Below are 25459 nucleotides of genomic sequence, written 5' to 3'. Positions count from 1 at the left end.
CAGGATCTGTACCTGCAGGTGTATTGCTTTTCTATTTTTCCACGGCATGTAAAACCATGTTGTGTTGACGTGTGTTTCTATTACCAGTTTAAACACGCCAAATCGCCTCAGTGCCAGCCCGGTTCTTCTTCCCTCTGTTGCCAATCTCTTGAAACGTTGAATGGTGGCTTCATCTTCTGGATCCATTTCATCATTCCATCTCTGTTTTTGAAACAATAAACAACCTGAAAATCTATGATAACTAGCTGGCTTTGCATTGTTCCACCATTGCATAGTACAATAGTAAACCACGCTAAAGAAGGCTCTGCTTTTAAATGTCATCAGTTCGCCAAGTTAGCACGTGTATGGAAAAGGGCTATAACATTATGAGCCTCACAATGGACAATTTAAAAAAAAAAAAAAAAGAATCAAAGTCAATGTAGCGAGTTGCCATTTTGATTTAATCTCCTTTATTTAAACTTGGGGCCCTAAATTACCCACCAGGCAACGTGCCCGCCTACCTAATGTAGTAAAGTAGCCTTGAACTGTTAGTCTCAAGTAGAGATGAGTAGCGAGTTACTGGGGTCTGGTAACCTCACTTCTTTCTCCATCCATCCATCCATCCATCCATTTCTGCTCATTTGGGTTCGTGTCACAGTGGCAGCAGGCTAAGCAGGGTATTCCAGACTTCCCTGTCAACAGTAACATTTTCCAGGTCCTGGGCGATCCCAAGGCCTTCCCAGATCAGATGAGCTATATATATATATATCTATATATAATCATTCCAGTGAATTCTGGGTCCACTCTTCCCAGAAAACCTCCAAAGTAATACTCCCAGAAGACATCCTCAGATGCCAGACTTCTGATCTCCTCACCTTATCTGTAAAGCTGAGCCCAGCTGCCCTACAGAGAAAGGTAATTACCGCTGCTTGTATCTGCGATCTCCAACCTTTCGGTCATTACTCGATGCTTCTTCTGACTCAGCTCCACCTTCGCCATAATGGTCCAGTAGAATGTTCACTTTACTGCTGATGTCACACCAATCTGCCAATCTATCTCACACTCCATTTCACTCTCACTTGTTAACAAAACCCAAGATAATAACTGAAATAGTAGTTCAGAGTATCTGGCTTTCCTGGAGTTTCTGGGTGGCGTCCTGGAAAGGATTCTATTTAGGGACTCAAGTCTATAGTTTTACTGGAAGATGCAACAGTTACACGCGCAATGATAGAGAAACCTGAAGGGGGGGGTTGATCTAAACCAGAGTGGTGTTTGTTATTGGACTTATATGGTCATAACAAACACCATGTCCAAGCATTGGTGGTTCATACGTTTAGGCTACTGCTACTTGGTACACACCTTAAGCCAAAGATCAATGATTGACTTTGTGACGGTATCATCAGATCTGTAACCGTATGAGAGGGGAGAGAGAGAGAGAGAGAGAGAGAGAGAGAGAGAGAGAAAACATTGAGTAAAAAAAAGAATTTCCCTAATGGAGGTTAATTAAGTTAATCTTCTTCAATGTCTTGAACACTCAAGTGAAGAGAGGAGCAGAGCTGTCAACTCTATCACCTCCTCGTGGTGAGTTGGATCAGATGGTGGGATAGGCTGCTGGACAGACCTGGTGAACCCAAATCAGTAGGGAGAGTGAACTAGGAACATCTGATGGAGGAGGTTGGGGCCATGGAATCTAAGTGGGCCATGTTCAAAGCCTCCATTGTAGAGGCAGCTGGTAGAAGCTGTGGCTAAAAGACCATCAGTGCCTGTTGTGGCAGCACTCCACGAGACCTGTACACATACTTGGATGAGTAAGATAGCCAGAGTTTTCCCTTTAATTGTTGTATTGTATTGTATGTAGATATTAAGTGAGATTTGCTGATGTTTTTTTCCTCTTTTATTCTGCTAGACAGCATGCAGACTGAATGGGTAGGTATGTTTAGCTTTGTGCTTTTAGAGTAAGGAAGTGATTTGGATAAGTAAACACTGCTTAGGTTTTGGTCTAAAAAAAGTGCTTTTCGATAAGCTCGGATACAGGACAAATTACTTCATGCCTACAGTATTTGAAGGCAGTTATCAGTCTTTGAGGACTGAGATTGAGCGACCCAAATGAACCATGACCTTTGCTATCTCTCTAACACTCAGGCCCTTGACTTTTGCTGTTGAGGCCGTTGTTGACTGTTCTGCTCATCCTCTTCAGTCATTCATGCTTCACTTTAATTTCCTCGACAAAAGCGCCTGCCGTGGCTTTGTAAAGGGTTTGTGAATCATAATTTTGGCACACGAGTACTGAACAAAGCCCCAGTGTATCACATCTGTTCTGCAGATCTGCACAGCACACAAGCCAAGGTGACAACAGCATGACTTGGCATATAATACGCAAATATAAATGCCAAGTGTGAGTAAAAAATACTGCTGCATTTGATGCAATGGAATTACTGTATTGTGTTCAATCTCTTTCCTAATTTGAAACTTAAAGTAGACAACCACTTCATATAAACATACTGCTGTATAAAATCAAGTTTATCTTTATCTTTTATCTTTATAAAGCAATCTGAACAAAACCGTACACAATGTTGGTTACAAGAAACAAAGAAAGGAAAAAGTACATATGTTTTATGATTTTGACAGTGCTTGAACATGTTTTGTGCATGTGTATTTATAAGTAGCGTGTCCAAGTACATGTGAGCTATAAGCTCCCAAGGTAATGACCTCAGTGTCAGTTTTTGAGAGAGAGTAAACAGTGACTTGTTCAAAACCAAACAAGCCTGACCTCCGCAAGGCCAAAGCAGCCTCGGTTTCACTAAAGACCTTTGGATGGTTTAGCCATTAAAGGGAAAATCCAACATTAAACAGATTTTGGATAGTAACATCGGTATCTACAAACATAGCCAGCAACGACCCTTGGCAGGAGGTCAGAGCGTAAAAACTTAAATACGCGGTCTGATCAGGTGACAGTTTTTTGGAGTTGGTTTATGAACTTTAATCTGAATGTCTGGCTTCCAGCTGTGAGTCAAAAAAAAAAAGCTCATGTACCATAGCAGCTCTTCTAGCATGCCGTCTGTTCCTTGTATCCCTTTTTCCAAGATGACATCATCTTCACAGTCCATCTCTTTTTCACAAGAATCCCTTAAATGTCCTCTTAGTAATGCTCCTGTAGATTCTTGGGAAAAGATTTCTATTATTCTCCCAAACTCAGGCCAGTCGGGACAAACCTTTTCTGATGAGTGTGGACTAGAAACGTGAGATAAGGTGTGCCCAGATGAACCAACAGGAAATACAATTGCTCAAATGATCCACAGGTCACTTAAGGTGAGACATGGATGGGTCATATTGTACGTTTTGTAATGAAGGTGAACACATCTATATGCATCATCACATCAATACCGAGAGACACAACTTTTATAGCTCCCATATGTAATTTTGTGCTGAAGATGTGTATTACATTACTTGATCCCTGTTTTAAGGACGTCAGTCATCTTTTGTAATCATTCCTGAAATGTGTCTGTACATGTAGCTCGTGGATAAAGAGATTTCATCTCTGAACAAAGGGGGGAGAAAAAAAAATAGCCTTAAGTTACTTTAACCTCAGGTGGCCACATTTGCCTGAACAGACAGGTAGCTATGATAAAGTACAAAAATTCTCAGATGATGTAAATGGGAGCAGAGGTGAGGCTTCTCTGTGAGGTGAAGAAGATTAATAACAACCAAAAGAAGTTCTTGTGAGAGATTGAACAATTACCAGATGAGATTTGATTTTTGTTGGTAAAAACTTCACTTGAGTCATTCTGTTATTCAGTGTAATGCTAGACTTCATTCAGTGATGTTTTGCTCTATACAGGCCTCTCAGTACTGTGCTGAATGCAACCAAGGGCGCAAAAAGATTTGCAAATGCCTCACATGACCATACCCCTGCACACGTTGCTATGGGAACAGGGGGGCATGTGATGTGAGTGCCTGTGTTGTCCATAGGCACTGTAGTCCTAAGAAATGTGCCCCATCCCATACAACACACACACACACACACACACACACACACACACACATAAATCTAACACTGTAAGCTTTCACCTCCTCCACCCAAAAGCCCTATTATCAATGTTGCTGGGGTTTTTCCAGTTTTAATGTGTAAAAACAATAATGATACCCAACCAGGGATCCCCATCTGAGAAGAGCGACTCTATTGTAATGAGAACAACTGGCTTCAGAAAGGCTTTCTGAGGGAAATATTCATTGGAAAACAAGGAGAACTGGCTAGAAATGGAGGACATTTGAGCTCCTTCAGCGATGAAGACTCACTGTATGTGAATGAGGACTTGAGTGGTACTAATTCTCACCACACCGAACCACACTCTGCTACACCACAACCACACATGACAATAACATAACAAACTGACTATGACAATGATAATTTACGAGTGTCATAATTAGAAAAAATAAAAAAGTTTCATTTCTTGCACAATATTGCTGCAATTTCACCATTATAATGTACGGAAAAACAATAAATCCTCCTCCTATCCTTTAAATTTCCTTGCCTAAGAAAAAACAATATGTGCCAACAAACCTTTTTAACTGTTAAATGCCCAGGATGTGGCGATTTGGCAGACGGCTCATTGTCCTATGACAGCGGGGAAGAGGCGGGTCCAGCGATTGCAGAAAGTGTTTCGGGGTGCCCGGGAGGCAGATATATCCCTCTGTGGATAGTTTGAGCACTCTCTCTTTTTTTTTTGATCATCTGCGGAGAGGAGAGTGCCAACTTGTACGCACCGAGCGTCTGTGGATGTAAGCAGCGGAGCCGAGACATAAACTGAAAAGTTGCATTTTGTGAAAAGTCCAACCGACGGCAGCCAGCATGAATAATGGGTCCAACCGAACTATTCACCCGAGCTGCATGGACAAACCTCCTGTCGCCATGGACATCATCCTCAGTGAGTAGACTGGCTTTAAGGCTGCGGATCAGAAACAGACATCTCCAAGTTTTGTCCCTGATCTGATGACATCCGTGGCTCCTGATCAGATCTCCATCTGTGGTTTCTTTTTAATTGTCTACTGAACTGAAGGGCCGAGGTGGTGGTAGAAACTGGTTCCTTCACAAAACCTTTGCAAGGGACATTGTATCCTTCTCAGGGACTCTGAGATATGCTGTAAAAACCTGCTTAGTATCCAAATAAAGAGCCAGATTCATGTAACTTGTTCAGGCAGGGCTCAGTTCTTTTTTCGGATTTTTCAACAAATGATCAGCTTTAATCCATTAATCCACACCTCTAGGTTGGTGGTGTTGTTGTATATTAGTATTCAGGCGTATGAGTCATGTTGGATTATCCATTTCACTTCATAAACCCTGCTTCAGAGGTTGTGCAGCCTGACAAGCAATGCAGAGAGAAAATCCACTTAAATAGGGCTAAGACATATTTTTATAACTTAAATCCTAAAGTAGTAAATCATTGCATAACTCATAAAACCTTGCAGGAAAGTAGTAAGAAATAAGGTAATTCAAGCTTTTTGATATTGAGGACATTTGTCCTCTTTAATAACACCTTAAATTATAAAGTTATTTATTTATTTATTTATTTTATTTATTCATGAATTATTGCACTTAAAGATTTAGTTTCTTCGCTTTACCAGTTGGCTTGTGTTGTTTTTAGTTTTCCTGTTTCTAACCGTTTTTAAACATGTTGTTGAACAAAAAACATTTTCTACTTTATGATTAAGACTAAATAAGGGAATGATTACCCGCTTTGTGTACTGTTACGCATTATTTTTTAAATTAAATTAAGTTTTAAGACAGTTTTCCTCCATTTTAATATAGATATGTATGATAATAATATAGATTGCTGGAGATATGCTGTAGATTACCGTATATGTCAAATTTAGTCAATTTAGTAATAGTGTCATTATTGGTTTGTTCACCAGAGAGCTCTGACAAATGTATTGTTCAGTCCAGATCACTACATATCTTGGTCACATTTCTTAAAAAAATAATTTAAGGCACCCTTGTTTAAATTTTTCCTTAAAGTTATGTATTTATATTTAAAATATAAAAAAAACTCCAGTAGGCCTATTGGTTGGGCAAAAACTACCATCTGGATCAGTTTTGTCAGTAAAAGATTCTCCAGTCTCCACTTTACTGCACATATGTGGCTGCAGGAGATGTCAGATGGTTAAGGGTAGAACTAACACAACACAGAAGGACCAAAATAGTTGAAGGAGATGAAGGAAAAATAATGAAACACAAATGTTAGAAATACTTCAAAAGAGCAATTTCAATTGATAAAAAAGCTACTGAACAAACAAGCAGGCATAGTGACCACCTATGGAGAGAAATCACTGAATAGGAATGTTTGTTTGTGTGTATGTGCGTATTTGTTTTTGTGTGCTGATTACTGCTAATGACTTTGGGCGTCGGAGAATAAATGACTCAGATTACCAGAATACTATTACTGGCAACACAATGAAACAATTTAATCCACTTTTCCTTCCATTTTCCACTTTTCCTCCTCCTTGTTTCATCGTGGACGTAGCTGCTTTGTCATGATCTCTAGGTCCCGGAACATCTGTTTGAGCAATTCACTTGTGACTTCGTATATCCTCTGATGCGATTCCCTCAAAATATGGTTCTCCAATTTTTCTTAAAGTTAGGGGCCTCCGTTTATCATTATTCAGATGATATATTGTTATTATGATAAATTGTTTTGTAAAAAGTTTTGATGCTATTAAGCTCCTTTTACTTTTTAAATTAGTCTTTGAGCATGTTAACCTGCCCTGTTAACATGCTGTTTCTAATGTAACCAAAGTTTCCCGTGATACTTGCTTGTAAGTCTAGTTTTCTTATGAACCTAAATATTTCAGCCGGCTCTGGGATGGCCGTGTTGGTGTTGTTGGTCCTCCACTTTGGTTAAGACTGAAATATCTCAACATCTATCATAATGTCTCACCATGAAACATTGTACATGCACCTGAAAACATGAATCCCTTCGACTTTACCTCTGGTTGACATGTATTGCTTTTTATGATATAACTCATCAACTATTGGATGAACTGGCACAGTATTTGGTGAAATCTCTCCAAAATGATTGGATGGATTACAATGTAATCAGGCACACACATTCGTGTCCCCATCAGGATTCATTTTCATCACTTCATTGATCCCTTAACTTTTTTACCTACCGCCATCTATTTGTCCAGTACGACGATCTATGACAAAATACCTGCAAAACTAATGACATTCCCATCAGCTTCTACTTTGTGTTGAGCGCTTATTATACCATGCTTAAGAAAATGTAGAAAATGTAACAATGCTAAACTAAGATAGTGAATATAAATATAACATTATACTTGCTGAACATGCTGATGTTAGCGTTTAGCTCAAAGCATCGCTGTGCCAAGTACACCCTCATAGAGCCTTGAGTATGGCTGTAGCCTCTTGGTCTTGTCAGGACATGATACATCCTGCTTTATGGCTACTTCTTATTTTCTGGCAGTACTTTCACTCTGTCTGCCTGAATAAACATTTCAGTACAGAAACATAAATATGATATAATCACCCTGTACCCATAATAGTACATTTACAGATCATATCAAGTTTGAATTTCTGGAGACCTTTGGGTTCAGCATCGCAGCTTAAGTTTAAAGAGAGCTAATTTGTTGTCATTTCCCTTCTCTTCCTCCAGAGTTAGACATCTTTGGCATCATCCTGTACTCGGTGCTCACCTTCATGGCAGCAGTATCCATGCTGGTCTTCCTAGAGGAGTGTATCTACATCTATAGGAAAGTTCCTGCTAATAAGAAGAGTATAATCATCTGGGTGAATGGGGCAGCACCGGTAAGGCTGTCAAAAACTCTGGATATATTTACCCATTCCAGCACTGGTATTGGAAAATATATTCTGTGTCATCACATTCCCTCTTTCTCCTCTCTTTTCCAGGTGATTGGCACCATGTCGTGTCTGGGGATGTGGATCCCCAGAGCCACTATGTTTACTGATATGACCTCTGCCTGGTGGGTCTCTTTTCTTCTCCCTCTCTCTTACTCCTCTTTCATCCCGTGCTGTGTTCCTTGTTTCTCAGAGAGCTCTGTAATAAAAGAATCACAGAGGGGGAAATTTGTCATATCCTACTGAAAGTTTTTATAGAAAACAGTGATACTGTTGTGTAACTTTCATTTCCTCTACTTCTCTACTGATCCTGCTTCTCCAAACTCTCCCACATGTGCTAATTTCCCTTCTTCATACCTCTCTCATTCTTGCTGCACAACTCACTCTCCCTGCCTCATTCCTTATGTCCAATTACCCATCATTCCTCCTCTTATTTGTCTGTAGCTACTTTGCCGTTGTGGTGTTCAAGTTCCTGATCCTGATGCTGGAGGAGGTGGGTGGCGACGAGGCCTTCCTGAAGCGAGCAGGGAGGCACAAACTGAAGATCAGCACGGGGCCATGCTGCTGCTGCTGCTGCTGCCTGCCATATGTTGCCATCACACGGTAAACACTGAAGTAATACACAGTCTGTGGTTAGCGTCATCAATACAACTGTAGCACGTATTGTGAACCCTTAAATATTTTTTTTCTCACTTATTATGCAAATGCTAGGCTAGTGTAAATTTAACTATGGAGCTGATCAATGAAACACACAGAACTGCATTTTCCTATTATTATGAATATAGGTACCAAACAACAAAAAAATAACACTTGAAATACATCAAGGAAACAGAACTCAAAGTAAATACAAATAATAAGGCCTTTCAAAAACAAATGTGGAACTTTTAATCCGTCTCAATTAATTTCAATAGCAGCATAAGTAGCTTTAAAGTGACAATACTGCAACCATTTTAGCAATTTTAATAATTGTCATAAATGTTAATAAAGTACAATAATTACAAATTTCATTCATTCTTGTTTCACTAAAAGTTGTTCAGGTGAATTGGCACCTTGCACAGTCGTTACACACCAGTGGGAAAGTGGCTGAGGCTTGAGGCATGCCTACAATGGAGTGGTTTCTCTTCTCTCCAGTAAGCGTTCCTGTTGGGGTTGCTTTCTCAATATGCACGCACCATCACATCTTCCAGAGCAATACTAAAACCATCATGGCTCACCAGTGTTCAGCAGGGCATCATCGGTTGTAGGAAATACCGCTGATAGCGAGGGCGCTAGGTTACGGGTTGCATGGCATGCTTAGCATTAGCATAGCATATTTGCAGATATGTTCCGCAATACCTGAAGCGAGGAATCACTGGACTACTTGAATACACTTGCTGTTTTCTGCCTTGAGGGCCGAACATTCCCTAACAACACCTTGGGTGAGAACAGTTTCTGAGGAACACTCTCGGAAGCACATATTTAGTTTAATAACAGCAGAAACTGTGTACTTAGAACTTCCATTATCCTTGGCGGGAGAGAGTGTTTTTCATCAGATTATTAAGCCTCAAGAGATTTGGTGTCAACTGTACATTCAGCAGTGTAAATATTGATATAGAAACATGAGGTTTCTCTGTCTCTTACTCTGTGCAACCTCTTATTTCAGCTTTTGCTTTCAGTTTTGATTTAAATTTGAATGAAGGGTTAGGGTGAGGGTGAGCATGAAAGCAGAGCTCGAATGATTCTCACACCGCGGCCATCCTTAGCAGGTGTAGAGTGTTGTCTTTCATTGAAGCAATCATTCAACATTTTGCTGAAAGCTTATTTGCTTTCTTACAGAGAGACCATTACATATGAGGCCAAAGCCAGAATCCAGTTAGCTTAGCTTAGCCCAAAGCCTGCAAAAAAAAAAGGGCTAGCCTGGCTCTGGCAAATTGTTTTACACTTTGATTTTTGTACTGTTTAAACAAATGAGATATAACCTGTTAACAAGCTCCCAGTCTTTATGCAAAGCTAAGCTACTACACGGACATGAGAGTGGCGTCGACCTTCTCACTGCACTCTCAGCAAGAAAGTGCTTATTTCAAAAAGAGAGCATATTTTCCAAAAACTTTTCTCTTTAACTGTCTGTATTTGAAAGCTGCACAGAACAGAAATCCCTCCCACAGGGTTTTGGTGCCCTGAAATACACTGTTTTACACGAGTACTCGTTTCCCCAAATCTTTACAGTGGAGGTGATGAGTGCACATAAGCCACATTTACGGGAAATACACCTGATTGAAATAAACCAGAATGATACTTTAATCTTAACCATTCCCTGCGTTATTGAAGTGAGTGTAACATCCTGCACTGCTAATGAAACCCAGACCCTGTGCAGCTTCTAAGATTGTTACGACCACGTGTTGTTTGAGGGGTCAGCCTAGTGCAGTGAGGTGTTTGATGTTGCTTTTGGCCCTTTTAAAGATTGCATAACCTCAGAGATCCTCCGTACATACAGCACTGGATTGTACGCTTCTGTTCTCTGACCGCAGGTTGAACACTCTCCTGGCCATTGAACTCTTTCAAGGCGGAAGTCTGTATCGTAGCACACTGTTAGACAGCAATCCCATCATGCCCCTTCTTGGAGTACAGACTGGCTGCATTTTCACTATTTCACAGTTGATTGATCAAGCCATCCTGTTTAAATGTAATCTGTCAGCACACACAGTCTTCCATACACTATTTGTTTATTTAATAGGTGCACGCTGGTGTCACACAACGACAGATGTGCGTCTCTCTAACGCTATGCACCACTTAACACAGAAAATCCTGCTGCACACAACAGTGATAGTGAGGATAGCTAAGCCAAGATATGCTCAGCCATGTCTTCTTTGACGCAGTGCCCAGTTTCTTTTCAACAACATAGTCTTAGAATCCTCTGTGCCCTCATGGGTCACACTGTTCTGTTTATAAGAAATCTGAAAGGTATAACGCACCTCAGAGGGACTGTTGATGTTGTTGTTGCACACATAAGTATGGGCATGCCTGAAGCCATGAAGATGTGTCCAAGGTCAGGTGAATTGTTCGCAGCATCCTGCGATAATTATTCAGTTTACGTTCAGGCCAATAGGGAGAGACTAAAGCCATTTTCTGTCATTAGTGGCTACTGTGAAATAATTTCCTTTGTTCCACCTCCAGGCGCTCTCTCTTCCTGCTCAAACTTGGCTCCTTCCAGTTTGCTGTCCTGAAGATTGTTTTCACCATCCTTTCTATTGTCCTCTATACCAATGGGACTTTTGACCTGGCGGACGTAAGTTGCAAATACTAGATAGCATCACTCAGTGTTATTGTATCCCTGATTTCTCTTGTACTGGTTATTTTCCAAGATTTTTATTGTTAAATGAATCATCAGAACCTACCATTGTGCCACTACGGATTTCAGCTTTTACTTTTAGTTTTCGTTTACGATTGTTTGCTTGTAGTTTAGGTTATCTAGAAATGAGCACAACCATGATGATTTGATTAATAATTTAATGCAGACTGTGTTATGAGTTCCTGTTGATCAAGACGCTGTGAGCTTTTGAACGCTTAATGAATTTTTAATGAATGGTTTTTAACTCACATTTGCTTCAAACATGAATTTATACGCAATACAATTAGCTGGAATCTAATTAAACTGAAAAGATCATTTCAGACCCGTGCATTTGATCATCCTTTCTGAATTATAAAGCTGTTTTTATTAGCTGTGCTAGCTGTATGTCTGTTGGTTGACTGAAATATCTTGATAACTAATGGATAGATTGCCATGAAATACTTTGGTTTATGGCTAAATACCAATCTGCTTGTAGCTGCACTTTGAGTTTAGTGCTAATTAGCAAATGTTAGCACAGCATGGTAAACTTAGAGGTTGATTACAGTTGCTAAACATAATAATAGCATAATAGCATTGGGAGTTTGCATGCTGACGGTAGCGTTTTGCTCAAACTGGCAGTCATATCCAGCATCTGACATGTTCCTGCATGACCCAACAGTTCACAGATTCCTGGCACAACAAGGCACAATTGTTAGATGTTTTTGTTTTTAGTGGAGCCGTCTCTTCATGCTATGCTTCACTTTCAAAAATAAAATAAGAAGTCTCATTCCACCTCAGAGCTTGTGAATTTGACATGAAGACCGTTATGGCATGAAGCAAAAAGTAGATGTATCTGACGGCAGCTTCATATTTATATGAGACTATAAATGCATGGACCTGAAAGGTGGTTTGTGGCGTATAAATTAGTGTAGGAACTAACTGTGAGTTAATATTCAATAACCAACAAAGACTTACTAATCACATAAACTCATAGTGACTTCATTATCTTTTAACAGTTAGCAACAGGAATTCATGATTTACATTTAGTTGCATTGACCGACTCATTACTTACTCAAACATGTGTTTTCTTATACTCATTATAACGTGTTCTCTATTTCACCAAAGGAATAGTCTCATAAAGAAATAAGATTAAAGGTACTCGGTGTAAGAAGAAGTAAAACGTAGGCTTTATAGACTCTTTATAGAGCCATAACAATGTTAGTGTTGTTATAAAAATGAGGAGGGATGACAGTGCCCATTACCAAATAAAAAATATATATGCGACACGTCTTTCTTATCTTTTGTTGCATTGGTCACACTCTCTCATACTTATTCTTTCCTGTTGCCTTTGCTGACCTTCTGACTCTAACTGCGTGTGTGTGACCACATTTCAGTTGTCCATTACCGGAGCTGCTATATGGATCAACCCATTTGTGGGCATCTTGACAATCATAGCCCTGTGGCCTGTAGCGATCATGTTCATGCACCTGAGGACTGCCCTGCGGACCCTCAAGATCATCCCCAAGTACGCCATGTACCAGGTAAGAACACAAGAGATGCTTTAAACACACATGTGCCCGACAGTAAAGTCTAAGTAAACACACATTTCTAATTACATGTCAGGTTATAGGGCTATCATACGTTTTTTTACAGGATTTTCCAGCATTCTGTTTGTCAGGTTAAACATTGTATGTGTGTGTGTGTGTGTGTGTGTGTGTGTGTGTGTGTGTGTGTGTGTGTGTGTGTGTGTGTGTGTTTGTAGCTGGTGCTGATCCTGAGCCAGCTGCAAACGGCTATCATCAACATCTTGGCATTGAATGGAACCATTGCTTGCAGTCCACCCTTCTCTGCCTCAGCAAAAGGATACAGTGAGTCAACATGCATCCATTCATCCTCGTGTTATCTGTAATGATCGATTCATATCTCTATTCATTCAGTTACATGACTGACTTCTTAAATACTCCTTGAACTTACTTTCTGCGCCTCTCTGTCTCTCCCCCAGTGATGAGTCAGCAGCTTTTGATCCTGGAGATGTTCATCATCACGCTGGTAACACGTCTCCTGTATCGTAGACAGTACGATCCTTTACCTGTGGAAGATGGTAACGACAACGAACACACCAAGATGGCTGCAATCCCCGTATCTGCATGAGAGCTCAGAATGTGTGTGTGTGCGTGTGTGTGTGAGCGTGTGTGTGTGAGCGTGTGTGTGTGCGTGTGTGTGCGAGTGTTTGTGTGCGTGCGCGAGTGTGACATTTGTACTTTGATTAAGAGATTATATAAGTAAATATGAATAAATATAAATATGAATTATATGCACATTTATCTTGTTGGATGTTCATTACGGGTCACAGATTTGCAAACTCTTGGAAACTGTTTGCACACCAACTGCACGCCCTATCCAGAGGGATCCAGTGGAAATGATTTACTTATTCCCACTTTGTGTCAATTTTTTCTTTTTCTTTTTTTTTGTCAAAACAAAAATGCCATGCATATACAGTATATTAGAGTGTCATTTGGTAACATTTTATTTTACAGGTCTGTAATTCCCTTATACTTTGTGATTTAGTAATAACTTCAGGGGAAACAGAGAAAAAGTTTGGTGATACTTTAGTTTGATGTGCAGTTGTTGATCTCCACAGAAACTCCTTAAAAGGAACTACTGAATGTAAACCCCAAAAAACATTGTTTTATTATTATTTTATTTTTAGACATTTTATCTTCCATGTATGTTGAATTGTATATCTAATTTTACAGTTGTGGCCTACCTGCTGTACGCTGACTAACAGACTCTTTTAAGTGCCAGCTGAAGTACCAAATCACTTTCCTTTTTCCTTTTTGAATTACATATCAGTTCAGTTATAGGAAATTAGGGGAAATAATGGGACCGCAAATATAATTGTTTGTATTTTTGTGAGGTAGTATCTCATAAATGATGATAAAACTATACTTTAGTTTTGCATTTGCATTCTGTGTCTCAACCACTGGGTCTTTTACTGTCACTATTACCATGCTATGTGTACAATGTAAGCATTTTAAACATCCTTACATGAAATGAAAACACTGTATGACTCTCTGTGGTGTCATTTGCCTCAGTATGTTCAGTTTTTCCACTCAGTTGCATCTTACATTGTAGTTCTAACCATGGGCCACTAGGTGACAGTAGAAAGCATCTGGTAGACACCTGACCTTCTGTGGGATTGCCCTGTCATCATCACCCTCTTGTTGTCATTACTGTGAGCTCGTTGTCATAGCAATAATCTCCCTACAGTAAAATATACATATATAAGAGTCCAATGAGACATTTTGTAGCGCGTAAGAACACTACACATAACAGATATTTTACATGTATACCCACTGACTGTCTGTGAGTGTAAATACGTTGTGTATTACAGTCAAGGGGCCGCGGATAAACAAGGTAACGTCAACGCTGTTGATTGACACGCATGCGTCCCAATGGAGCTGTTGTTGTTTATCACTTCCTGGTTATAAGCCAATCAGCGCAGTGCGTCGACGAGCCCGAGCCAAGTGCGGTTGAGCCGAGACTTTCGAATGTACGTGACGTGCTGTCTGTAAACGTCACAGCAGCCCAAATGGACCGGAAGTCTGGAGATTTAACCTTCATAATAAAACGTTTCTTTCAACAAGATAGATAGTTTATTTATTCAATTCAATACAGTAATTCAAAGGGGTCTGTCGTTTAAACTGGCTGATGGGACAACAGTCAGTATTTTATGAGCAATTATTCTGCCCAAAAATATTAATGTGTTACTTAATTACTAAAATTAAATTAAAATTATAAATACTAATAGGCTGGTCTTTGTTATATGTTGATCCATTACTTTAATCATGGGGAAAGTAGCTTTTATTCAGATAATCAAGTAAAGCCAGTTAAAAGAACAACTTCTGAAAATCTCTCTGGCTGAGTCATTAATAAAGTCACTGCTGTTATTACAGTTTATACTTTTGTTCCTCACTTTTAATAAGGCATTAGGTCTGCGGGTTGTAAATGTTAGTAAGTCATTTAGAAAGCATCATGAGTGAAAAAATTAAGGCTGCATTTACAAATATTGACTCATTAAACAAGGTGTTGAATGTTTCATATTAAATAAGCCATCGGCAAAAAATGTCACCTCCAAGTATAAATGTTAATTCATATATAAAGTGTTCTTATTCTAATGAATCCCACAGGCTTAAATGTCAATAAGTTGTTAATAAATTGACTTTTGTCCAGATGCTCTGCAGCCCTTTTCCAGAAGTTCAGTCTTCCCCTGATGAGCTAAAAATGATGAACTCTTTTTATATAGGCTCCATTATTCACTGTATTATAGCACATCTAGTGTGACTAACTCTGCTGCAATGGAAGTTTTCAATAATTTCATAGCATTTCTAAACAAACCCAAACAAATTATTTTACTTAAATATTGTAGTAACACATAACAGAAACCCACTTTATTTAGTCTTGTTCTCTTTTAGTTTTTCTTATGACATGCGTGTTATTTGTATTCCACTTTTTTATTTTACTTTAGTGTTTATCTGTTCCTTTTGATTTCATTTTGACAATGGTTGTACCCTTTTCGAGCATGGTCGTAATTGTTTGCAAATGAAAGTTTGGAGAGTGTTAAACAAGCAAAGATATATTTCCAAAACATGGCAACATTTTCCTTAATAATGGATTATAATTGATTTGAATAAAAAAAATAAAAAAAATTAGTACTAACAAAGCCAGTACAAACCATATGCTAAGAGGACCACGGTAAAAAATGAATACCAAATTTGCTATTTAGTGTTTCCACTAAGTTACCCAATACCCTCCAAACTCTGCAACTTATTCCGCTACATTAGACGGCCTGTTGTTTTATTTTGAAAAACCTACCCGGAAGTTTACGTTTAACTCCGGTTAGCCTGACAGTGTTTAGCCGCTCTGAATGTCTGGACAGTGTAGCTCCAGGAAGCCCTCTTGAGAGTATATTGTTTGTCTGTCATGTAACCTTATGGACATTTATTCATCCCGTCGCTGTGAGACCACCGGAGGCCCGCTGGAGGCTGGAAGTAATGTGGACGCCGCTGAGAGAGGAGGACTGTCCGCACGGTTGTCAACACTACCGGGGATGAAATGGTCGCGTCTTCACTGACTCTCATTCTCACGTTCACATCCAGACATCACTATTAGACTTTCAAAATGAGGATCCTAACGTCTCTGCTGAAAAACGCCAACCCCAAAATCGAGTATTACTCCAGATTTTCGCCGTCCCCGCTCTCCATTAAGCAGTTTCTGGATTTTGGTAGGTAACGCTGCAGGGCTGTCTTCTTACAGGAGTGACTGGCTGATAAGGAAGACAACAAGAGGCCTTGTTTTTATTGCCTTGTGTTGTGTCTTTTTGAGTCCATATTTATGTGGATTATTTAAGTATCACAGGGCAAGCTCTTGGCTGTTTATTAATAGCAGACTCACCCACAAGCTGCCATGTAACATGAGTTTGTCATAATCAGATGTGGCATTTGAATTGGATGTTTACTTTTAGTAACCCAGCCATAGCAGCACACACTGTTTCATGCATGCTGATGGCTCTGAATGGCAGCTTTCTGTTGCAGGTTTGTTTACCATGTGAACATGTGACAACCTGCTTGATCCATGCAGGTTAACTTCACTCAGACTGGGACATCAGCACGTATGCAGTGGAGGATGCAGCTCATGTTACCTCCTGTTTTTCCTTGTTACTCAACAAGGTTTTCAATCTTTAGAAGCTTTTTCTAGAGCCTGGGTCATTGTAGTTTAGTATGACACATATGTAAGTCACATGAAGGGTCTTTGTTTTGTATGTGCAATGTTGTTTGTTGTCTGCATGTAGAGTTAATAACTGTGCTAGGCTCTGACATGAGAAACACAAGATGACAGTGTTGGCAGCCTCACTCAAAGCTTTTCTTAATCCATCTCTGATTAAACACAGTCATCGCTGTTACGTAATTTGTTCTCACAGCTGTGGACCTGAGTGTGCGCCATTTGTTTGGACCAAGAAAACACAGTGAGGATCTTGTCAGCAGTAATTGTTCATGTCGTATTGGTGTGTTTCAAACAGGAACCACTGAGACCTCGTCCTGGGATTGTCAGTAGTTGCAGAGTCTGTGGGTTATTCCAGGGCTGAGTCAGTATTACGAGGTTTCACTGCCCCATTTTATAGTTAATGAGCCCCCTCTTTATATTGCTGAGTCAGGGGAAGCCTTTCCTTTGAGGAGAGATGATGGGACATTTCCTTTCATTTTGCTGCAGTTGTATGAGTTGCCAAACTTTAACATTGTTTGCTTTTTAATAGCTGGAAGAACCTGAAACAGATTTTCACTGTGTTTAGTGGATTTTATTTCTCTGCTGAGGGTTAATATGGTTCATATGCTTCAAAGTGAGTCCTCGCATGCCTACATAAGAGAGGCCAGGCTATTTGCATGCTGTGTAAATTTCATTTTGGTCAAATTAAGGTTGTGAAAAAAATGCAAAGTCGGCTCCCACATAGTCATTTTCGAGAAAGACAGTTAACAATACACCACAGTAATTCAGTGGTTCCTGTTTAGATCTAAAACATAAATCCACCCTAACCTTTCCATGACCGCCCCCCTCTCTGCTGGGTAACAATATTTATGATTTCCTTGTATGGTTCAAGCTAATGTTGGTGGACAGTAAATACAGTTCCAGCCAGATAGCAGAGTTTAAGGTATCATATTAAAGGTTGAAACTGACTGACAGCTCACAACCAATAGACTTTAGCTCTGGCTGCTTGTATGTTTACCACTTGGTCACTTTGGTACATAACTTCACATATGAAATGTATATATATATTTATTTGTTGAATCTTTGTAACTTGGTGAAAACAAAACATTTCAGGAGTGTTTTAAAGTTCATAAAGATCATATTTTGGCATAATGCCATCAGTTTTAACTGAACTGGTTTTAACTGGCAGTTACCTTGTGTTACCTTGGTTTTCACTTGACAACAAGAGAACAAAAAACACATTGTAATCAATGAGGCACCATGACAATGAAAAACTAACTAACTACCTGAGTATACAGTATATCTTGGCAGGAAAAGTGACAACTGTGTCGGCCACTTTCGGTGCTGCAGCTTCAACAAAAAAATTATTTTGCTTTCAGGCAGGGACAATGCTTGTGAGAAAACCTCCTACATGTTCCTGCGTAAGGAACTGCCGGTACGGCTGGCCAACACCATGAGAGAGGTAAACCTGCTACCTGATAACCTGCTCAGCCAGCCCTCCGTCAGACTGGTGCAGAAATGGTGAGACACTTCCTCAAGAGATACCCTTTCTATGGCTGTCTGGTGATAAGGTTTATAGTAGTAGTATTGTTAAGAAGGTGTGTGTAAAAGCTACCTTTTGACCTCTGTTTGCTTTATTAGGTACATGCAAAGCTTTGTGGAGCTGCTGGATTATGAGAACAGAAAGCCAGAGGATGCTCACGCTCTGAATGAGTGAGTAAATATTGCCTTAATTAATCATTCATAAAAGCGAGAACAATACGTGTACAGTAAGTACAGCTCTGTGAGGCACCCAGCTGTTGTATGCTGGATTTATGTCTTTATGTCTAGAGTCCCTCTTCCACTGCAGCTAATCCCCTTAATACACATCTCTGCTGACTGTACAGTTAACGGTGTGTATTTATACTATAACAATGCCTGTGTGATAAACAGAGATAGGAATTTGGATAAAGCAGTTTGTTTAGGAGCACATTTCCAAGAATTGTTCACTTCACTGGAAATAAAAGAACAGTGATATTAAGCTTGGTACTAATTGTGATTAAGCTTTTTTCTGGCCTTCAAAATAGCAAAAAACAAACACGGTGGATCCAGTCATTTTATTTTTTTAACTTTTCATTGGTATTTAAACATTTTATAAATCACAGATACAGTTGGATAAACGCAATTAAAAATAAAAGTACAATACACGGTAAAAAGAGCAATAAAAATAAATAATAATAAATGAGTAGTAGGAAAAATATACAGAAAAAAATATATATAGAGACATATATTTCTCTAATGTCAAATGATGTATAAAGTCCTTAATCCATAGTTTACAGGTCAGCGACTAAGATGTCTATATTGTGGAGCTACTCCAAATATTGCAGTGGTAGCGGAAGGTTTTATGGGCACTTCCAAGACATCTGAAAAGGTTTTATACATTGAAAGGGTGGATGGTGCTTGTCGATACCGATCACATGTAGGATCGACAGTAGGCGCGAACGTTTTCTTTGTTTTAGACCATGGAAGACGATCTAAAACCTTGAACTGGATCATTGTATGTCGTAAGCAAATAAAAGAGGAATGTATCCAATTTAAAGTTTTCCCCCAAACTTCATCAGGAGTCCCAGTTCTTCCTCCCGCTGATTTCTTAACAAAGTCAAGGGTTTAATAAGGAATAAACTATCCCAATAGACCTTTTGGGTTAAGTTTCAAAAGGGAATCTAAAAGAGAGCTGGTGGCTGTGTTTTTTTTTTTGAATGATAGAAATATGTGAAAAATATGTGAACTTGAGATTGAAGAAGGAAGAAACACTTTCACTTCTTTATTTTATTTTTAGTTTCCTAGAGCTCTTGATTGAGATCCGTAACCGCCACAACGACGTGGTTCCCACCATGGCTCAGGGAGTCATCGAGTACAAGGAGAAGTTTGGCTTTGACCCCTTTATCAGCAGCAACATCCAGTATTTCCTTGATCGCTTCTACACCAACCGCATCTCTTTCCGCATGCTCATCAACCAGCACAGTGAGTCTCTGAAAACCTGTGTGGTTTGTTTGGATCCCGTCTCGCCAGCTGACCTTTTTTTCTTTCTGTGCAGCTCTCCTGTTTGGAAACGACACCAACCCTGCCCATCCAAAACACATCGGCAGTATTGATCCCACCTGCAGCGTGGCTGAAGTCGTCAGGGGTGAGTTTAAGAAAGTCAAAGTTGTGGGAATATTTTGCTCTCTGTGGGTTGGATTATTTTTTTTCTTTGTTGCAAATATGTGAGTTCTTACGGGAAACGTTATATCACACCAGCGACTCTCAGCAGCGACACAAATCAAACAAACCCGAGTTCATTGGTACTAAATGCTGTGTTTACATAATGATAGTTTTTAAAGAATTCCAGCAGCGTGGATCCAAAGCTGCACTCTCTGTGACCCAGCGAGGAACAGAAAGCTACATTTGTGCCCTGTAACAAGAATCCAGATATAAACAGCACATGTATTCTACTTGTTCTACCCAGACTCATGTTGTTTTGCCTCTTGTATCAGATGCCTATGACACTGCCAAGATGCTGTGTGAGAAGTACTATTTGGCTTCTCCTGAGCTGAAGATTGAAGAGTTTAACAGTAAGATTTATTTTTTTCCTTTTGCGCAGTAATCCATCCTTTCATGCATTTGATAGTTTTCTCCTTGTAATCTATCACACAGCTGTAATGAAACAATGTGCTCTGTTACCAAGTCTACTTAGAGCTTGTGGGCGCAGCTTCTGAGTCCAAATATAGTCCTGTGATTACAATGTTCACCATCTCATTAACTTCAAAAGAAGCGGCTTTGTGTGTGATCTTTTCACATTCTTGTCTACCAGTGAAGGCCCCTAAAAAGCCCATCCAGGCTGTGTATGTGCCCTCTCATCTCTTCCACATGCTGTTTGAGCTCTTCAAGGTGAGCAGTGCAGCATCAGTGCCAGTAACTTAACCAGTTCAGCGCTCTTTAAATGTAATTAAGTTGTAATGTGACTATAATTCTATAAGGACTTGTGCTGAGTAATTAAGTCTGTGGGTGTTTGCAGAACTCCATGCGAGCCACAGTGGAGCTTCATGAGAACAGTGCAGAGGGATTACCACCAGTAAAAGCAAAAGTCACTCTGGGTAAAGAGGATCTCTCCATAAAGGTAAATCAGACACAAGTACACAAATGATTAGACAAATATTTGTCTCTCTGTCTTGCTCTTTCATCCCGTCTTTCCCAAAATCCGTCTTCAGATCAGTGACAGAGGAGGTGGAGTTCCTCTGAGGAAGATAGACCGTCTGTTTAACTACATGTACTCCACCGCCCCTACACCAAGCCTGGAGCCAGGAGCTGTCCCACTGGTACACACATATACACACATATACACACACACACACACACACACACACACACACACACACACAAAATCAAATCAGTATTGATCCTCATGACCATTTCAAATCTTTTTAGCCCATACTTTTTTATATACAGCATGACATCTAGGAAATCCAATTTTGCCCCTCTCCCTCCCCCACCCAGGCTGGTTTTGGCTACGGTTTGCCAATTTCTAGGCTCTATGCCCGATACTTCCAGGGGGACCTGAAACTCTACTCCATGGAGGGTGTGGGCACCGATGCAGTCATTTATCTGAAGGTAAAGTGAGCTAGTGAAATGTGGAGCATGTTGCAATGATGATTTTTTTTTTGTGTTCCAAAAACATGATACTCAGCTCGGTCCAAGTTTGACATCTTGGGAAATATGTTTACTTTTTTGCTAAGCGTTACAGTAGTTGAGAAGATTGATACCACTTACATCTGAGGCTAGAGCCAGAAGTCGGTTAGCTTAGCTTAGCATAAAGACTGGAAGTAAAAAATAAAATATGACATCATATTCACGAATATAATATTATTATTAACAATATTCAGGTGACATCAATCAATATGAGTTACTTGAATGTAAGTTACTTATTTATGAAGCAAAAGTCTTTCACCAGTCTGTCTGGAGAAACAGGAGATTCTGAAAAGGGCACAGCTCAGTGCCGTCGTAATAATGAGTACAACAACATCATTTTCAATAATCAGTTATTTAAATATGTCCCCGGTAACATTTTTAAATAAAAACACACTATCATTATATTCATAATTAAGTCTCAAACAGAGCACAGCAGGCAGCTAACATGCTAGCAGATTAGTTCGCTAGCGGCAGTACACTTCAGTTTTTGTAGCAATTAAGCAAATGAGCTGTAACATGCTAATTAATGAGCTTTTCGAGGTTTCGGTGGACAGATTTTTGTTACCCTTCAATGTTTCCCACTGACTCCAATCTTTATCCTACCCTTCGCTAAAAAGCTGCTTGGTGGCTTCATATTCATAACACACAGCAGCATTGAGCTTCTCATCTCACTCAGACAGCTTATTTTCCAAAAATGTCAAAAGTGTGACACTAGAGACCTCTAGTTTAGCTTAGCTTAGCTTAGTTTAGCTTAGCTTAGCATAAAGACTGAAAGCAAGGGGGAAACAGCAAGCTCAGTTCTGTCAAAATGTAAAAAAAAAAAAAATCTATGTAGCAACTCTGTAGCTCACTTAACATGTTATACCTCTTTTGTTTGATTTATAAATAAAGTTAAAGTGTCAGTTAGCTGTTTCCCCTTGCTTCCAGTCTTTATGCTAAGCTAAGCTAATCGTCTCAGCCTTCAGTGTTTTTTTTCCCTCAGTTTTAATGAATTAATGCGAGTCCTTACTGGCCCCTGTGTTTTGTTCCTCCATTTAAAGGCCCTGTCCAGTGAGTCCTTCGAGCGCCTGCCTGTCTTCAACAAGTCAGCGTGGCGGCATTACAAGACCAGCCCCGAGGCAGATGACTGGAGCAACCCCAGCAAAGAGCCACGTGATGCCAGCAAGTCCAAATACAAAGCCAACAGATAACTCTGCCTGACCCGCTAGCCCAGCCCTCTGCTGGGGGCCGTAATTCCCGCACTCTGCCCTTGAGCATGTATGATGAAATGTTGCCCTTGGGTAATCGCTTGGTTTAGGATGAGACTTGCTTTTACATTCCAGTGGTTAAAGCTTTGGAAAAGATGGATGACCTTGATGTAAATCTGTACCCAATGGCAATGACATTCATCAGCGTAGCTTTTACTGTTGTGGCATTACCACTGGCTCTCCCAACATGGAGTTTAAAATGAACCTCTTCCAAATCATATATCCTCAGTGTCATTTAGTCAAGGTGAATCTTTACTAATGTTGACTTTATTTTCTCCTCTATCCGGTTATTATTTTAAAATAAATTCAGTGCATCGGGCACAGTTTGGCCTGGCTCCTCTGTGCTGACTGGGCCATCGCTCCCTGTGGCTGAATACGCCGTGCACTGCTCATTGAGTGTCTTTCTCACCACCAGTGAAGGCTTGTATTCTGTTTTCACCCTCTCAAACACAAGCAGAGTCAGGGGGTTTGAGTTTCAGTGCAAATGGGAAGAGGAGGAGGTTTCATTTCCTTCCTTTGGGAGACACTTTAACTGAACGCACAATTAGGCCAGTGTGCCATTGGCATAGTAAAGGCTTGTTTTGGACTTAATCCTGGGAAAGTGAAAGAGAGGATTGCGTATAGATAAAGGAAATAACTCTTTTTGGAAAATGTATAGAAAACCAAGAGTACACCTTATTTTAAAAGTTAAAAATTAACTCAAAGTCAGGATTTTTTTTATGTCAAAGAGGGAAAGCCTTACTTCTGGGAACTTATAGCATATTTAATGTTTTAAAGAATTTGCCTTGAAGGCTCTACTGGAACTCAAAGTTCATTTATAACAGTAGAATGTTAGAAATTATGTTTTTTTCAGAGTATTTTGTTTATATTTTACTACTTCTTCATCATACGTCATACATTTAAGTAAGCACCCACATACAGACAGTCAATCGGCAATACTGACCCTCATCAGACATTTCCGCTTGCAAGCCAGCTCTGCACCCCGATTTAACAACTAGTAAACGGACCAAAAGGAGCATCTGTAGGATGCTTATGAAATGCCACCATGTCAGCTTTGTCTGTCAAGTAGCTTCAACCACACCAGCATGACATACTGTATGGACCACAGAGAAGAATGGACCTGTTGCATCTAACATGGACTATAAAAGTGGGACTACATCATCACATCTGCTTTCTGCCCTTCATCCTGCAAACCTTTTACACCTGCCGGGGTGGATACGCAACATGCTCACAGCTTGGATTTGTCACCCTAACAATGCTTCATCCAATCAGCTTTGTGTCTCACTTGTAGTATTTACTAATCCTTTACAGTCTTTGAATGAGTTTGAACAAAGCGTGTGTATTTTTAAAATGTGCTTTTGTTTTTTTGTTTTTTCTTGAGTGAAAAGGAATTTGAAGATACAGCTAAAACCCAGAAGGGAATGATCCGTGACAGGTTTTAAATTATTTTATCAAGGAACAAAGACACAGTTAAATAAACTACTTTTTAAGGCCTTTGCACTGTCTTTGACATAGGAACAGGATTGCTTTTGACTTTTAATTATTGTTATTATTCAAGTGTGTAGACAGTCACTTTAATTTTTCTTTATTTAAAGAATAGGAAAACAAACAACGTTTGGAAAAGCCGGCAGGAGGAAATGTGGTTAAAGGAACCACTAATTATTGGGTACTGAAGTATTGCTTCTAACCAACTGATATTTGTCCTATAAATCATACTGAATAACGTTTATAACGTGCACTTTAACAACCCTACACGTACATTTTTCCCTTTAAATAACTTTCATACAATCATATCAAGAATTTCTTTGTTAATGGGAGATTATTTATGATGAGGTGAGTTCCCAGGTCACCACTCTCAAAACCTTCATAACAGTGTAATTTTGGAACTACTGAAAAAGACTTTAATTTAAAAAAAAAAAACGGGGGCCAAGCCAGGTTGTTGTTTCTATAATCTGAAGTGACTTCCTTTTCTCATCTCCTTTAGGATTGTAGATGAAGAATTCGGCCTCACTATGATTTCATCACTGCCAATGCCTTCGTAACCTGCCAGTCTCGCTGAGTGACGCTCAGTGGCAGACCTGCTGTAAAGACAGAGACAATGGTCCTCTTCATTTAAAGGCCTCAGTGCAATGTGTGGTCTCCCTGCAACTGATAGTCACATTTAAAAGCCAATGACTGAACAAAATTCACACCTTTGTCAAAGTTTTGTGTGATGTAGAGGCCCGAGGATGTTTGATCTTCAGTAGCTGTCAACCTTCACTGTTAAGGACTGTTTCTGTACCTACAGTATTTTAGAAAATATTGTGTACATAACTATTAATAATGTGTTTGCTGCCAGTGTGGAGTGACCGCTTTTCCATCCTACTGTACCCACAGCTTAAACAGATGTATTCTTATGCATGAACTCCTCACTGTGGAGGTAGTCACGCAAAGATATGCAATTAATGCAACATCAACATACGTATACCAAAAAGGTGATAGACCATTCTAATGATGTGATCCAGCATGAGATCCACCTACATTGTCAAACCTGACAATAAAGAAAATTGCTGTTGTGTGCGATCCGTCTCTGATTTTCTGCACCTC

The 25459-nt window shown here is 39.7% G+C and overlaps 2 protein-coding genes across 2 annotated transcripts; both read left to right on the top strand.

The window, feature by feature from the left end:
- The first annotated feature begins 4649 nt into the window (after nucleotides 1–4649).
- On the top strand, nucleotides 4650–14231 carry slc51a (solute carrier family 51 subunit alpha). The gene is made up of 8 exons (XM_051410665.1): nucleotides 4650–4904; nucleotides 7647–7798; nucleotides 7901–7974; nucleotides 8294–8452; nucleotides 11003–11114; nucleotides 12551–12697; nucleotides 12919–13024; nucleotides 13159–14231. The coding sequence occupies exons 1-8, from the start codon at nucleotides 4829–4831 to the stop codon at nucleotides 13305–13307; spliced, it is 975 nt and encodes a 324-aa protein (XP_051266625.1). The 5' UTR covers nucleotides 4650–4828; the 3' UTR covers nucleotides 13308–14231.
- Nucleotides 14232–16043: 1812 nt separating this feature from the next.
- On the top strand, nucleotides 16044–25435 carry pdk3a (pyruvate dehydrogenase kinase, isozyme 3a). The gene is made up of 11 exons (XM_051410430.1): nucleotides 16044–16440; nucleotides 18299–18440; nucleotides 18561–18632; nucleotides 19738–19922; nucleotides 19996–20085; nucleotides 20435–20512; nucleotides 20752–20828; nucleotides 20956–21057; nucleotides 21149–21256; nucleotides 21435–21548; nucleotides 22667–25435. The coding sequence occupies exons 1-11, from the start codon at nucleotides 16338–16340 to the stop codon at nucleotides 22814–22816; spliced, it is 1221 nt and encodes a 406-aa protein (XP_051266390.1). The 5' UTR covers nucleotides 16044–16337; the 3' UTR covers nucleotides 22817–25435.
- Nucleotides 25436–25459: the final 24 nt, after the last annotated feature.

Source organism: Dicentrarchus labrax, unplaced genomic scaffold (assembly GCF_905237075.1).
Source record: "Dicentrarchus labrax unplaced genomic scaffold, dlabrax2021, whole genome shotgun sequence".
Lineage (NCBI taxonomy): Eukaryota > Metazoa > Chordata > Actinopteri > Moronidae > Dicentrarchus > Dicentrarchus labrax.
The sequence above is the reverse complement of the archived record's forward strand: the minus strand, read 5'-3'. Positions and strand labels throughout refer to the sequence as shown.

Coding starts and splice junctions, on each gene's coding strand:
- slc51a (XM_051410665.1), top strand. CDS start 4,829: ATGAATAATGGGTCCAACCGAACTATTCACCCGAGCTGCATGGACAAA. Junction 7,975..8,293: donor ACTGATATGACCTCTGCCTG/GTGGGTCTCTTT, acceptor ATTTGTCTGTAG/CTACTTTGCCGTTGTGGTGT. Junction 12,698..12,918: donor CCAAGTACGCCATGTACCAG/GTAAGAACACAA, acceptor GTGTGTTTGTAG/CTGGTGCTGATCCTGAGCCA.
- pdk3a (XM_051410430.1), top strand. CDS start 16,338: ATGAGGATCCTAACGTCTCTGCTGAAAAACGCCAACCCCAAAATCGAG. Junction 20,513..20,751: donor GAAGATTGAAGAGTTTAACA/GTAAGATTTATT, acceptor CTTGTCTACCAG/TGAAGGCCCCTAAAAAGCCC. Junction 21,549..22,666: donor ATGCAGTCATTTATCTGAAG/GTAAAGTGAGCT, acceptor CTCCATTTAAAG/GCCCTGTCCAGTGAGTCCTT.